This window comes from Gallus gallus, chromosome W (assembly GCF_016699485.2).
Source record: "Gallus gallus isolate bGalGal1 chromosome W, bGalGal1.mat.broiler.GRCg7b, whole genome shotgun sequence".
Classification (NCBI taxonomy): domain Eukaryota; kingdom Metazoa; phylum Chordata; class Aves; order Galliformes; family Phasianidae; genus Gallus; species Gallus gallus.
In genome coordinates, this window is record NC_052571.1 from 9,004,473 (window position 1) to 9,016,160 (window position 11,688).

At 43.5% G+C, this 11,688-nt stretch overlaps 1 protein-coding gene across 1 annotated transcript in view; it reads left to right on the forward strand.

Annotated features, from left to right (window-relative positions):
• Window positions 1-11,379, forward strand: part of LOC107049174 (Golgi phosphoprotein 3-like) — a 135,945-nt gene extending 124,566 nt beyond the window's left edge. Inside the window, exon 4 of the mRNA XM_015300432.4 lies at window positions 8,969-11,379. Within this exon, the coding sequence (XP_015155918.1) occupies window positions 8,969-9,393 (425 nt within the window). The 3' untranslated portion in view covers window positions 9,394-11,379. The remainder of the gene's footprint in view (window positions 1-8,968) is intronic.
• The last annotated feature ends 309 nt before the right edge of the window (window positions 11,380-11,688 follow it).

The following is an 11,688-nucleotide window of genomic DNA, read 5'->3' on the forward strand; positions in this document are numbered from 1 at the left end:
CCCAAGTCTTTTTCAGCAGGGCTGTTCTCAATCCTTTCATCCCCGTTTGTACTGGTAATGGGAGGTGCCATTTTTTCGGCATGGAGGAATTCAGTGACACAGTTTTACTTCATATGCACTTCCATACCAAACACCGTTTTATCAGACTCTGATGCCATCTGTCACATGGTAACAAAATTTAATGGAATATTGGCAGAAAGCTTCAACCTTTACTGCCATACCACCAACATTTGCCTCTGATGTCATAGGCCAACATCATAAAATAGTTGGCATTACTTTCAGAGCAGCCCTCATAAATATATAATATAGTTCATGTATATAAGTAACAAAACTTACTTTAATCTTTAATAATTTTTATTCAAACAAAAAATAAGGGCAACAAAACCATAAAACTAGTGGGATATTTGATCTTGTTTTAGTGAAACTAATGTATCAGTCTGGTTCAATGGAAGTAGCTGCAATTCTTAGTGAGTTCTCAAGGTGTTTGTTAGAGATTTTTGATGAAGTTTTACTCTTCCTGTGCTTCATCCTTCAAAATAGTTGTTCACAAATGTACAAACTGCCAAAAAAAAAAATGATGACATGAATGAGGTGTGATTGTGAAGCAAGGGATATTTTTCTCTGGTAAGACAGGTCTTATAAAAGTCTAGTAAAGAGACATGATCAATTTTTTCTTTGAGTTGAATATCTGATTGCAACTCAATACATTCTATTTGAAAATTGGCAGGTAATTTATGTCAACTTGTCTTCATTTTGTCAGTATTCCATATCATGACATCATATGGCAGGCTGTTGGGTGCTGGAGCACAGTGCCCTGTGGAGCTGCACTTCCTAGGTTCTGTGACTCTAGCACTCAGCTATTCCCACATGAGTTTTGGCTAAGAGGAAGATAACACTGAGAAGAGACAGACTACAATTTCCAGGAGTCTCCAGTACTCCCTACATGACTCCAATTCTGGGTGATGGGGGTAAATGGGCCCTCTTCCAGTTTCCAGTAGCACAGTGAGCAGCACAGTCAGAACTTCCCTCTCTCCCATTTGTTTGATTTATTACCTGTAACTCCTTTTCATATCATTATCTCACATTCTTTTACCATGTGTAGTAAATTGGTTCTCTCTCCTTATCTTACTTGGGTCATTTTGTTTTTTCTTCTCCCCGAAAGGGGCCAGGAGGGTGAAAGGGGCCAGGAGGGTGAAAGGGGCCAGGGAGGCCTTCTCCCCCTTCTTCCCCCATGTCACACGTGAAACTGCAACACAACTGAAAATTGAATCATAATTATACAAAAAAAGGATGATTTTTTCAGTAATCTTGAAACCTATTCTCAAATTCCTTTATCAGAATGGAAAGCATGGCTGCATATTTTTTGTTGTTCACAGGACTGTGTTTAGCCAGTGTATCAAAGTGCATAAAATTATTTGCCATAATTTGTGTTTGCACTGCACTGTGTCCTCCCCTTGTCTTGGTTTCAGCCCAGACAGCGTTAATAGCACACTGACAGTTTGGTTGTTGCTGAGCAATGGGTGCGAGCCCGGGGCTGGGCTGAGCCACTCAGCATAGAACTGCCATCACGATAGTGCAGGGCAGGGGATGGGCTGCAGGACAGACTGCCAGGCCACATGCAGCCTATGGACCACATGTGTTCAAGGCCAGGTTTTCTGGGGCCCTGGGCAACCAGGTCTAGCAGTTGGCAACCAGTTGTTTGAACCAGGTGACCTGGGTCCCTTCCAACCCCAACCATTATATGATTCTATGATGAAAAGACTCTGCAAGTCTTTTCCAACTGAACTATTCTATTCTAAACAGATAAGATTGGAGTAGATTTTTCTTTCATTTTAAAGAATATCCTCGATCAAGACATAACTTAGCTAGCATTTCTTCCCAACTTTAAATGTACACTGAAACTCTTCAAAGAGGCTCTCGTGATCTTTGTCTCTATGCGTATATCTGGATAGGTCAGAGATAAGAGAAATGCTGAGACTATCTTAGTGTATGAGTGTGGAGAGATTTATTGATGACTGGCTGACTGAGAAAAGCCATGCAGACACTGTGCAGCTGGTTAAGCAACCTTGTTACGCGTAAGGTCAGGTATGAGAACAAGGAACAAAACAGGATGCCAATGGAGAAAGCCGGCAACAGTGTTTTGAGAAGTCTGTAAGAGAGAGTTTGCTGAGAGATAACCACAGAGCACAAAGATAGGCGTAGTTGACACTGACTAGCGAGCCAATCCTGAGCTCCACTTTAGCAATATGTATGAGCCTATTATCCACACTATAAACGTACACGCAGCTGAAACAATAAACGAGATTTGCTGATCATCTACTATGGTCGTCGCATTTCTCCCGCTGATTTCCTACAAATGGTGACCCCGACTGACCCAGTAACGGCGCACCACGGTGGGACGGCGTAGGAGTTCGGGTCCTAAAGCAGCGAGGACGGCTAAAGCACTCGGAAACCAGAGAGAGGAGTGCCGAGCCCTAGGTGACCTCATCGGAGAGCCTGGCCGATACGGGCCGCCGAGACCTTGTAAGGCTGCAATAGCACGCGCTGACAGATAAGGGATGGAAAGGCAAGCGGCTTATGATTTATTTACTTGTTTTCTGAGAAAACGACAAATTAAGGGAGTAGACTTACAGAAGGAACTCCCCGGGTTATTAGCTTATGGCAATGCTAAAGGGTTTTTTCAAAACCCACATTTAGTACATGATCTTACAGAATGGCGTAAATTTGGGGATGCAATTTGGCAAGCAGTTTTAGATGATGATAAGACAGCAAAAAAATGCGGGAAACTGTGGCGAGCAGTTCACAATGAACTGTTGTAGCACCAAGCAGAAAAGAAGGCAGCGGAACAGGCCAGTGCTGCACAGGGGAGAAATAAGGATTACAATGGGTGGCCAGATTGTCTGTTGCCCCCCGCAGTGACTACCTTAGTGTTGCCGCCGGCCACGGAGCACGCCACGTCAGCATGTTTGGGGCCAAGCGCCCCACCCCCGCCCCTAGTTACGGCCGCGCCGGGTAGTTCACCTGCGCCTATTACAATGGGCCCAATAAACCCTCCAAGCAGTGAGCCGATCGCTGGGGCAGAGAGTGACCTAGCGGAGGCCATTGCACGGGAGAGGGGGGAAGCTTGGGCGGCGCTGGCACGGGCCTGCATGGAGGCGGGGGATAACGATGCAGTGGAGGCCGTGCGGCACATGGCGTTTCCGGTGATATATGCCTCTAATCCTGCGGGAGGGATGCAGGCCACCATCACAGCTTTAGATTGGAAATTATTATCGCAGCTACGATCTACAGTTAGTCAGTTTGGGGTAAAAAGCGAGCCAGCTAAGCAGATGTTGGATTATATTTGGAGAACGCAGATATTGCTGCCATCCGATTGTCGGGCAATAGCAAAATTGATCTTTTCACAACATCAACAGCTGTTGTTTAATGCATATTGGCAAGAACTGTGCCATCAGAGTGTCTCAAAGGCTAGGCAGCCGGGAGACCCACTACATGGTGTAACTATCGAAGAACTCTTAGGGCTAGGGCCTTTTTTCAGAACACAAGCCCAAGCATTATTAGGGCCAGATAAATGTCGAGAAACTATGTATTTAGCTAGACAGGCCATGGACAAGATTAAGGTGCCTGATGGATTTCCATTTTATATGGGGATCCGACAAGGTAGAGATGAGGACTTTGGGGCATTCATAGACAAGGTAGCCGGGGCTATTGAAAAGGCAGGGGTGCCAGAGTATATGAGAGGAGTGATGTTAAAACAATGCGCGCTCCAAAATTGTAATTCAACAGCACGTAGTATTCTGAATACTTTGAGGAGTAATTGGACTACTGAAGAGGCACTAGAAAAGCTATCAAGCGTGCCGGTCGGGCCCCAAGCATTTCTGGTTGAGGCTATTAAGGAGTTAGGGGCAGGTTTAAAGGCACAGGCTGAGGCCTCTCACAATCAAGTGCTAGCAGCTCTTGCACCCTTACAAGCATCTGCGACAACAAATTTAGGCCCGAGGTCGCCTGTTGCTGGTCACATCAAATGCTATCGCTGTGGTGGCATGGGACATATGCGTCGTCAGTGTCAAGCCACCGGTTCATGGTGTCAGACATGTCGTATGGACAACCACAATACCAATGCCTGTCGACGCCGGTTGGGAAACCCCCAGCCCAGCGTGAGAAAGAAACGACGGCCACGCTCAGACACAAGTAGCCGTTTCCAGCCAGCAGCAGCCCTGCAACCAGCCACACCAGGAAGCCTCGGCTTGGACTTGGCAGCCGCAGTGACCACGACCTTAATGACCACAAAACCTGAGCGGGTGTCTACGGGGATCAGGGAACCAGTAATGATAAATGGAACCGCTGTTGGGGCCCTTCTATTGGGGCGTTCTTCAGCACTGATGCTCGGACTATTTGTCCTCCCTGGGGTAATAGATGCGGACTTTCAAGGCGAGATCCAGATTATGGTATACACCCCGTTTCCTCCAATAAAAATTGAGAAAGGGCAACGGATAGCGCAGTTAGTACCCCTAGAGCAATTGACCAAAGCCTTAACCCCGTGTCAATCGTCTCCCCGAGGGGAGCAAGGGTTTGGCTCCTCAGGGGGCTTAGCGTTGCTATCACTAAATTTGCATGATCAACCTAAAAAAACAGTGACACTTAAATACAGAGAGGAAGAAATCAAACTTCAAGGTCTATTAGATACAGGGGCCGATAGCAGCATAGTGAGCCCAGAAATTTGGCCGCCTCATTGGCCACTGCAAGCAGCCATAGCCACAGTGACGGGTATAGGTGGACTATCCTTAGCGAAAAAGTCGCCTCCCCTGCAAATCCACCTTGATGAACAAGTAGTCCATACCTCTATCTCGGTGGCACCCCCACCCCCCACCATTCAATGCTTAATTGGCCGCAATGTGCTCTCTCAATTGGGGGCACTTCAACCCGCCCTGCCCAATCCTGCCATGCTACCTTACAATTGGCCATTACTAATTATTGACTTAAAGGACTGTTTCTTTACTATTACCCTGCACCCTCAGGACACTAAACGATTTGCCTTCACATTGCCTGCATTGAATCGAGAACACCCTGATCAACGATTTGAATGGACAGTATTACCTCAGGGGATGAAAAATAGCCCCACGCTATGTCAACTATATGTTGACCATGCTCTACAACCACTCCAGCGAGAATGGAAACAAATGGTCATTTATCGTTACATGGATGACATCCGTTTTGCCCAGCCAGAGGCCTTCACACAGGAACAAATTTGGCAAATAGAAAAGACCCTAAATAGGGAAGGACTTATGATTGCTCCTGAAAAGGTACAACTCTCCGCGCCCCGGAAGTACTTAGGATGGACACTGACTAACACGATAGTAACCCCACAGAAACTGCAACTGAATACTAAAATAGAGACTCTACATGATGCCCAAAGGTTACTGGGGAACTTACAGTGGCTGCGACCTGTGGTGGGCATCCCAAACGAACTCTTAGAGTCGTTGCGACCTTTGTTACAGGGCACTGACCCGGCCCAGCCTGTAACGGTGACAACGCAGCACAAACGTCTACTACAACAGATTATGGACTGCATTATACACGGCAGTGTTCGGAGACATGACCCTGACCTCCCCATACAGGTTATGGTATGGTATGGACCAAAGTACCTTTTAGGAGCGTTGGCACAATCTAAAAAGAAAACGGGGGAGGTATGGGTACTAGAGTGGATCTGTCCCTCACTGCAGCAATCAAAAACACTTCTTCAAAAAACTGAGCTCCTGGCAGAAGTGATTATGAAAGGGCGAGAACGTACCCTGCAAATCACAGGTATGGAGCCTATGTGTGTACAGCTGCCAGTGCAGAAGGACACTCTGACATGGTATGTGCAGCATAGTCCAGAGTTACAGGATGCTCTCTTACGAGCTGAAAGTACGGTTTCAATGGAAAAGATTCCGAACGCGCCACTACATTGGATTGGTCAATGGAGTTGGCTCCGGATACCAAAGCGGTCCGAGACGCCCTTGCAGAATGCAATCACGGCTTTACACGGACGCGGGATGGAAGTCTAGAACAGCAGCAGTGACCTGGCAGCAGGGCAGCTCCTGGAAATATCACCTAATTGTAGCCGATAATAAGGACTTATTGCAAACATTAGAGCTGGTGGCTGTTGTATGGGCCATTATGAACTTAATTGACCCCCTTAATGTGGTTACCGACTCCCTTTATGTAGCTGGAGTATGCCACCGAATAGAGGAGGCCTACATAAAGGAAGTGCAGAATCGGTGGCTGTACGAACTGTTCGTGCAGTTGCAGAGAGCAATCAGAATTAGGGAGCACTCATATGCAGTAGTACTTGTTCGAGGTCATAAATGGGAGATAGACTTGGGGGAGGGAAATGCAAGAGCCGATCGCTTGGTGTCGCTGGCACAGAGACCTTTAGTCTCCCAGCATGTCCTGGCCCGAGAGGCGCACTCTGTGTTTCACCAGAATGCCAAGGGGCTAAGAAGGGAATATCAGATAACATATGAGGATGCTAAGGCAATTGTTAGATCGTGCCCAGTGTGCAGCCACCTTAATGGCGGTATGGGCCTCGGGCTAGGAGTTAACCCCAGGGGACTTAAAGCTAATGAAAATAGGCAGATGGATGTGACGCATGTGGGTGAGTTCGGGCAGCTGAAATATGTACATGTGTCTATAGGTACATATAGTCATTTTATGTGGGCTACCGCTCAATCTGGAGAAAAGGCTATGTATGTAGAAAGGCATCTCAGTTGTTGCTTTGCAGTTATGGGTATATCACTACAAATAAAAACAGACAATGGCCCAGCCTACACTAGTTGTAGGCTTGGGGAGTTCCTGCCAACATGGGGAGTAAAACACAGTACGGGTATCCCAAACTCGCCCACAGGCCAGGCAATAGTAGAACAGGGAAACTGTGGATGGACAGCTGACCCAGCGAGGTCATGTTTTTCTCCCCCTGGGTCAGTGCAAGTAAAACAGCTGCTATGGATCACTGTCTCACACAGAACAATGATGGGAGTAGGCGAAAGGAATGCAGAGCTGCGATAGAGACCGCTGTGCCAGGTGCTGTGAGTCAAGCTGCAAGCAACTGCAAATTATGAGAACTGCGCCAGCACTGCCCTCTGTTCTTCTGTCTCATTATACTGCATGAAAATGTATCTTTCAGGAATGTAATGAAAATGTATCTGAATTCCTGTCAACTATTGATTATGTATTAGTTTGACCTATATCTATAGCACAATTTCTCCTGACGGTGTGCAAGTTAGGTGGAGTGATCCCCCTTGCACTATCAATAGACATCAATAGACACATGCCTGCTCTATATCCTTAACGGTTATAGGGTCTGATTTCCGCAACTCAATTTTGCAACGAGAATAGATCCGCTCTGTTCGGCTGCGGGATCGGTTGAGAGAGGGGACACCTTTGGCGCGCCCCAAGATTTCTTGGAAGGTCTCCCTTCCTCACCCGATCACTGCAGGGACAGACAAGGACCATCCACTGGTGTATCAGGTATGTGTATAGAAAAGGGGGTGCCCGTAAGGCGTGAGGAGACGTCCTACGCAGGGTATGAAGGAGCGTGCCTGCTCCCCCCCCCCCCCCCCGAGGTACGTGAGCTCACGGGTTACGTTGCCGGCTGGGGTAGGACTTGCAACTAATTGACTAATGTACTAGCGTTATTAAGATTCAAGATAAAAGACGTCGTCAGCATTGTGTATTATGTATAAACTACATTTTTTGTTCTAAATGTCAGAGTGAGTGTGGTGTGAGTGAGATGTGTTCCTTTCAGGGAATGAGTGTCAGCCTGTTTATCTAGTACTGTGTTCTGATTGCATGGAAGCGCGTAAGGGAACGTGGACAAGCTTCTGTGAGATCTGTTCCCAAGTGTTTATAACTGAACAATATCACTATACGGTGTTAAGGGTTTGTGGAAACTTTGAGGGAATTAGGAATTAATAAGAATTTTGTAAACATCATGGGAGGCTCCCAGGAGAAAGTTGTGTTTCCACAGGATCTGGCCCATTATGGGTTCCCAGTAAATGGACTAAGCCAACCCCAAACATTAGCAACCCATCTCAACCTGATGACAACAACAGCGACTCCGGTGAGCGATAGCCGCATGGTGTGCAAGACATCATATACAGTGCCGTGACTCCCGAGCTGCGACTGGTATTCCCTTAGCAGATTGCAGAAAACATCTCATCAGAAAGGTCTCTTGGACACTGGGAAGTGCCAGGAGCAATTGGCGGTTACGAGACTCAGAAGTGCACTAATTGTGGGGGTTGGGTACAGTGATTGATCCAGAGTGGGGACTGTGGTATTTTATTCATCGGGATATTGAAACTGTAGTTAATACTGGTGTGCTGTGTAGTCTTTACTGTTAGTTTACTGACAAGGAATGCTTTGTAGAAGTGTGAAACATAAATCTAGTGTATTCTTATAGATAGTGATTGGTATGCTGATAATCATGCTTTGTTTACTGTAATGCTAGCAAAAGATGGTTCAAGATGCGATTCATACAACCTGGCTCGTACAAAAAGAAAACGGGGGAAATGTGGAGAGATTTATTCATGACTGGCTGACTGAGAAAAGCCATGCAGACACTGTGCAGCTGGTTAAGCAACCTTGTTACGCGTAAGGTCAGGTATGAGAACAAGGAACAAAACAGGATACCAATGGAGAAAGCCGGCAACAGTGTTTTGAGAAGTCTGTAAGAGAGAGTTTGCTGAGAGATAACCACAGAGCACAAAGATAGGCGTAGTTGACACTGACTAGCGAGCCAATCCTGAGCTCCACTTTAGCAATATGTATGAGCCTATTATCCACACTATAAATGTACACGCAGCTGAAACAATAAACGAGATTTGCTGATCATCTACTATGGTCGTCGCATTTCTCCCGCTGATTTCCTACATATTAGTACAGCTTCGATTTTGCCTGACTGTTGGCTTTTTTTGTTTGTTTGTTTTAGGTGAAACGTGGAATCCATTAAAGTTGCACTACCAGTTACGAAATGTCCGTGAACGGTTAGCTAAAAATCTAGTGGAAAAAGGTGTACTGACAACAGAGAAACAGAATTTCCTTCTTTTTGACATGACTACACATCCTCTCACAAACAACAATATCAAACAGCGTCTCATCAAGAAGGTTCAAGAAGCCGTTCTTGACAAATGGGTGAATGACCCCCATCGTATGGACAAGCGCTTGCTGGCACTCATTTATTTAGCCCATGCTTCAGATGTTCTGGAAAATGCTTTTGCCCCCCTCTTGGATGAGCTGTATGATTTAGCCACAAAGAGAGTACGGCAGCTTCTGGATTTAGACCCTGAGGTTGAATGTATGAAAGCCAACACAAATGAGGTTCTGTGGGCTGTTGTAGCAGCTTTCACAAAATAACTGCAACCAGACTTAAGTGTTCTCTTTTATTTCATGTAAACTGGTTATTTCTCTTCTATTCACTATTCATATTTTCTGTAATTTGTACCTTCTCAGATGATTAATCAGTTCTTATTTAATGGGAATTAAAAGTGGTGTATTCCCTCCTTCTCTGTGTATCTGTATAAAGGATTCTGCTGGTAGAAGAGACCTTCCTGTTTAAAACAACAATAGAAAAAGTTCGTACTGCATTTCATTTCCTATTAAATTTATCTCAGATACTTGATCACTTTTCATCTTATTGTTACTGAACTGTTTTAACATGGAAAACACCTAGAGGAAATGTGCATGCAATTGGATCACTACTTTCAGATGACAGATATGTGCATGCATTAATACTTCTGCAGTACAATTTATAACAGATCAAAAATGTTTTTTTTTTTCAATATTCAAAACTTATGTTGAAGTGTCTGTCAAGGCATTTCATACACAGGCGTTGTTTCAATTATATCTAATAAAATTATTTTAAAAGCAGAAATTCCTTTAAGCAGCTTTGTCAGTAGTTCCTGTAAAATGCCTCATAAATTTTGCTCTTCCTATAAGTCTCTTGTGTACTTTCATTAGAATGATAGCTGAGTCACAAGGCTAGTGTGAAAAGATCCAAATGTTTCATAAACCAGTTTTGGGATGGGATACATTCTATTATATTGTATATATAGATCAAGTTGTATATTAACAATGACTTCATCTTAGTATTTTGCAAGATCTGCTTAGATGTACACCTGGTGCCCCTTACTTCTTGTGAGTTGTTGCCATTTGGTGGAAAGAAAGGCCTCTTATAAAGAGCATGTATGTGAAAGCTGTTTGTTTCCAGTGCCTACAGAGTTTGCCATCCAGGTATTCTCAGTCTATGTATTGCCACTGATACTTAGTGTACAGAAAGAGACTACTTTCTGTTATTGTTAGGGTGTTTTATTGTGTTTTTGTGGGTTTTTTTCCCCTCTTGTATGCAAGAGGGCTGTGACCAGTTCGATTCTTTAGTACAGATTTTAATTTTTTTGTACGCAAGTTAATGTTTATCTTTTAAAGGTCATAAACTACACTCTAATAGCAAAGTTAGTCCTAGCAGGTGTTCCATGTAAATGGTTAGGAAATAATGACTACAGTTCAGATGGTTAAGATTTCTGTAATGGGGCACTCTACTTAAAAAAAATAATAATAATAACACACAACAAAACCAGCTTTTTAAAATTAATTGCTTCTTTATCACTGTTTGTTACATCTCCTATTGGTTTCACAGTGTAAATATTATGCACTGAACAAATTAAGCATTGATTTATATATCTTTTTTCCTCATAATGCAGATTTATTGTGGGGCTTACAGGTGTTTAGAAATGTATTGGTTAATATTCAGAGCAAGAATACTAGATGGTATATAACTGTAGAGTTCAAATTTAAGAGATCCCTTAATCTGTTTACTAGCTTTTTACCTACAGTAAATAAACTATTATCTTGAAAGTGCCTGAAACAGAGCAAACATTTCATTTTTATTTTTGTTGTTAATTAGAAAGGTTTTATTGCTTAACAAAAATCTTTAGTTAATATCCTTATTAGAAAGGGTTTATATTACATAGATCAAACTTACCTAATCAGTGGTGTCACTCAGAGCTGCAGGGTTCATGACTGAGACAGACCAAGTTAGCTTGTGAGTTTGCAGCCGTGTCCACTGTGAGTAGACTCTATCTTGAACACAACTCTACACCCTCATCTGTGACTGGACTTCCAATTTTGTACTTATTTTAAATCACTTAGGTGCTTAAGTAGTTGACTTTAAAATACAAATTTATCATACCTTTAAAAAAGTTAATAACAAAAGTTGTTAAAATATGGACCTTAATATTTAATGCCACAGTGTACTTTCAGTTCTTAAATGCTGTTTCTTTAGAAAAATGAAAGTATATTGTATTTCAAACTCTAGCTTACAAATAAAAAGACTGTGTTTCCTCAGTTGTAAGATGCTGTGTTTAAAACTTCGAGGAGCTTGGGCATGAACTTTCAGCTTGGAAATTTATTTTAAACTTTTTCAAACCATGATTGCTTTTAGTGGAGGAAAAAATGGAAATTGCAGTATTGCTCTTATATTTTGCAGCTTACATAATACTTTCTGTACTTGATAGTATATGCTAACACATTACTTTCATTGTCTCTCAATGTTTTCTCATTTTCTGTAGCTCTTATAAAGAAGAAAAAGAAATTAGTTGCAAAGGTCAGAAAAATAGTAAAGTATGCAGGAGCAAGTTGAAAAGTTGTAAAGTT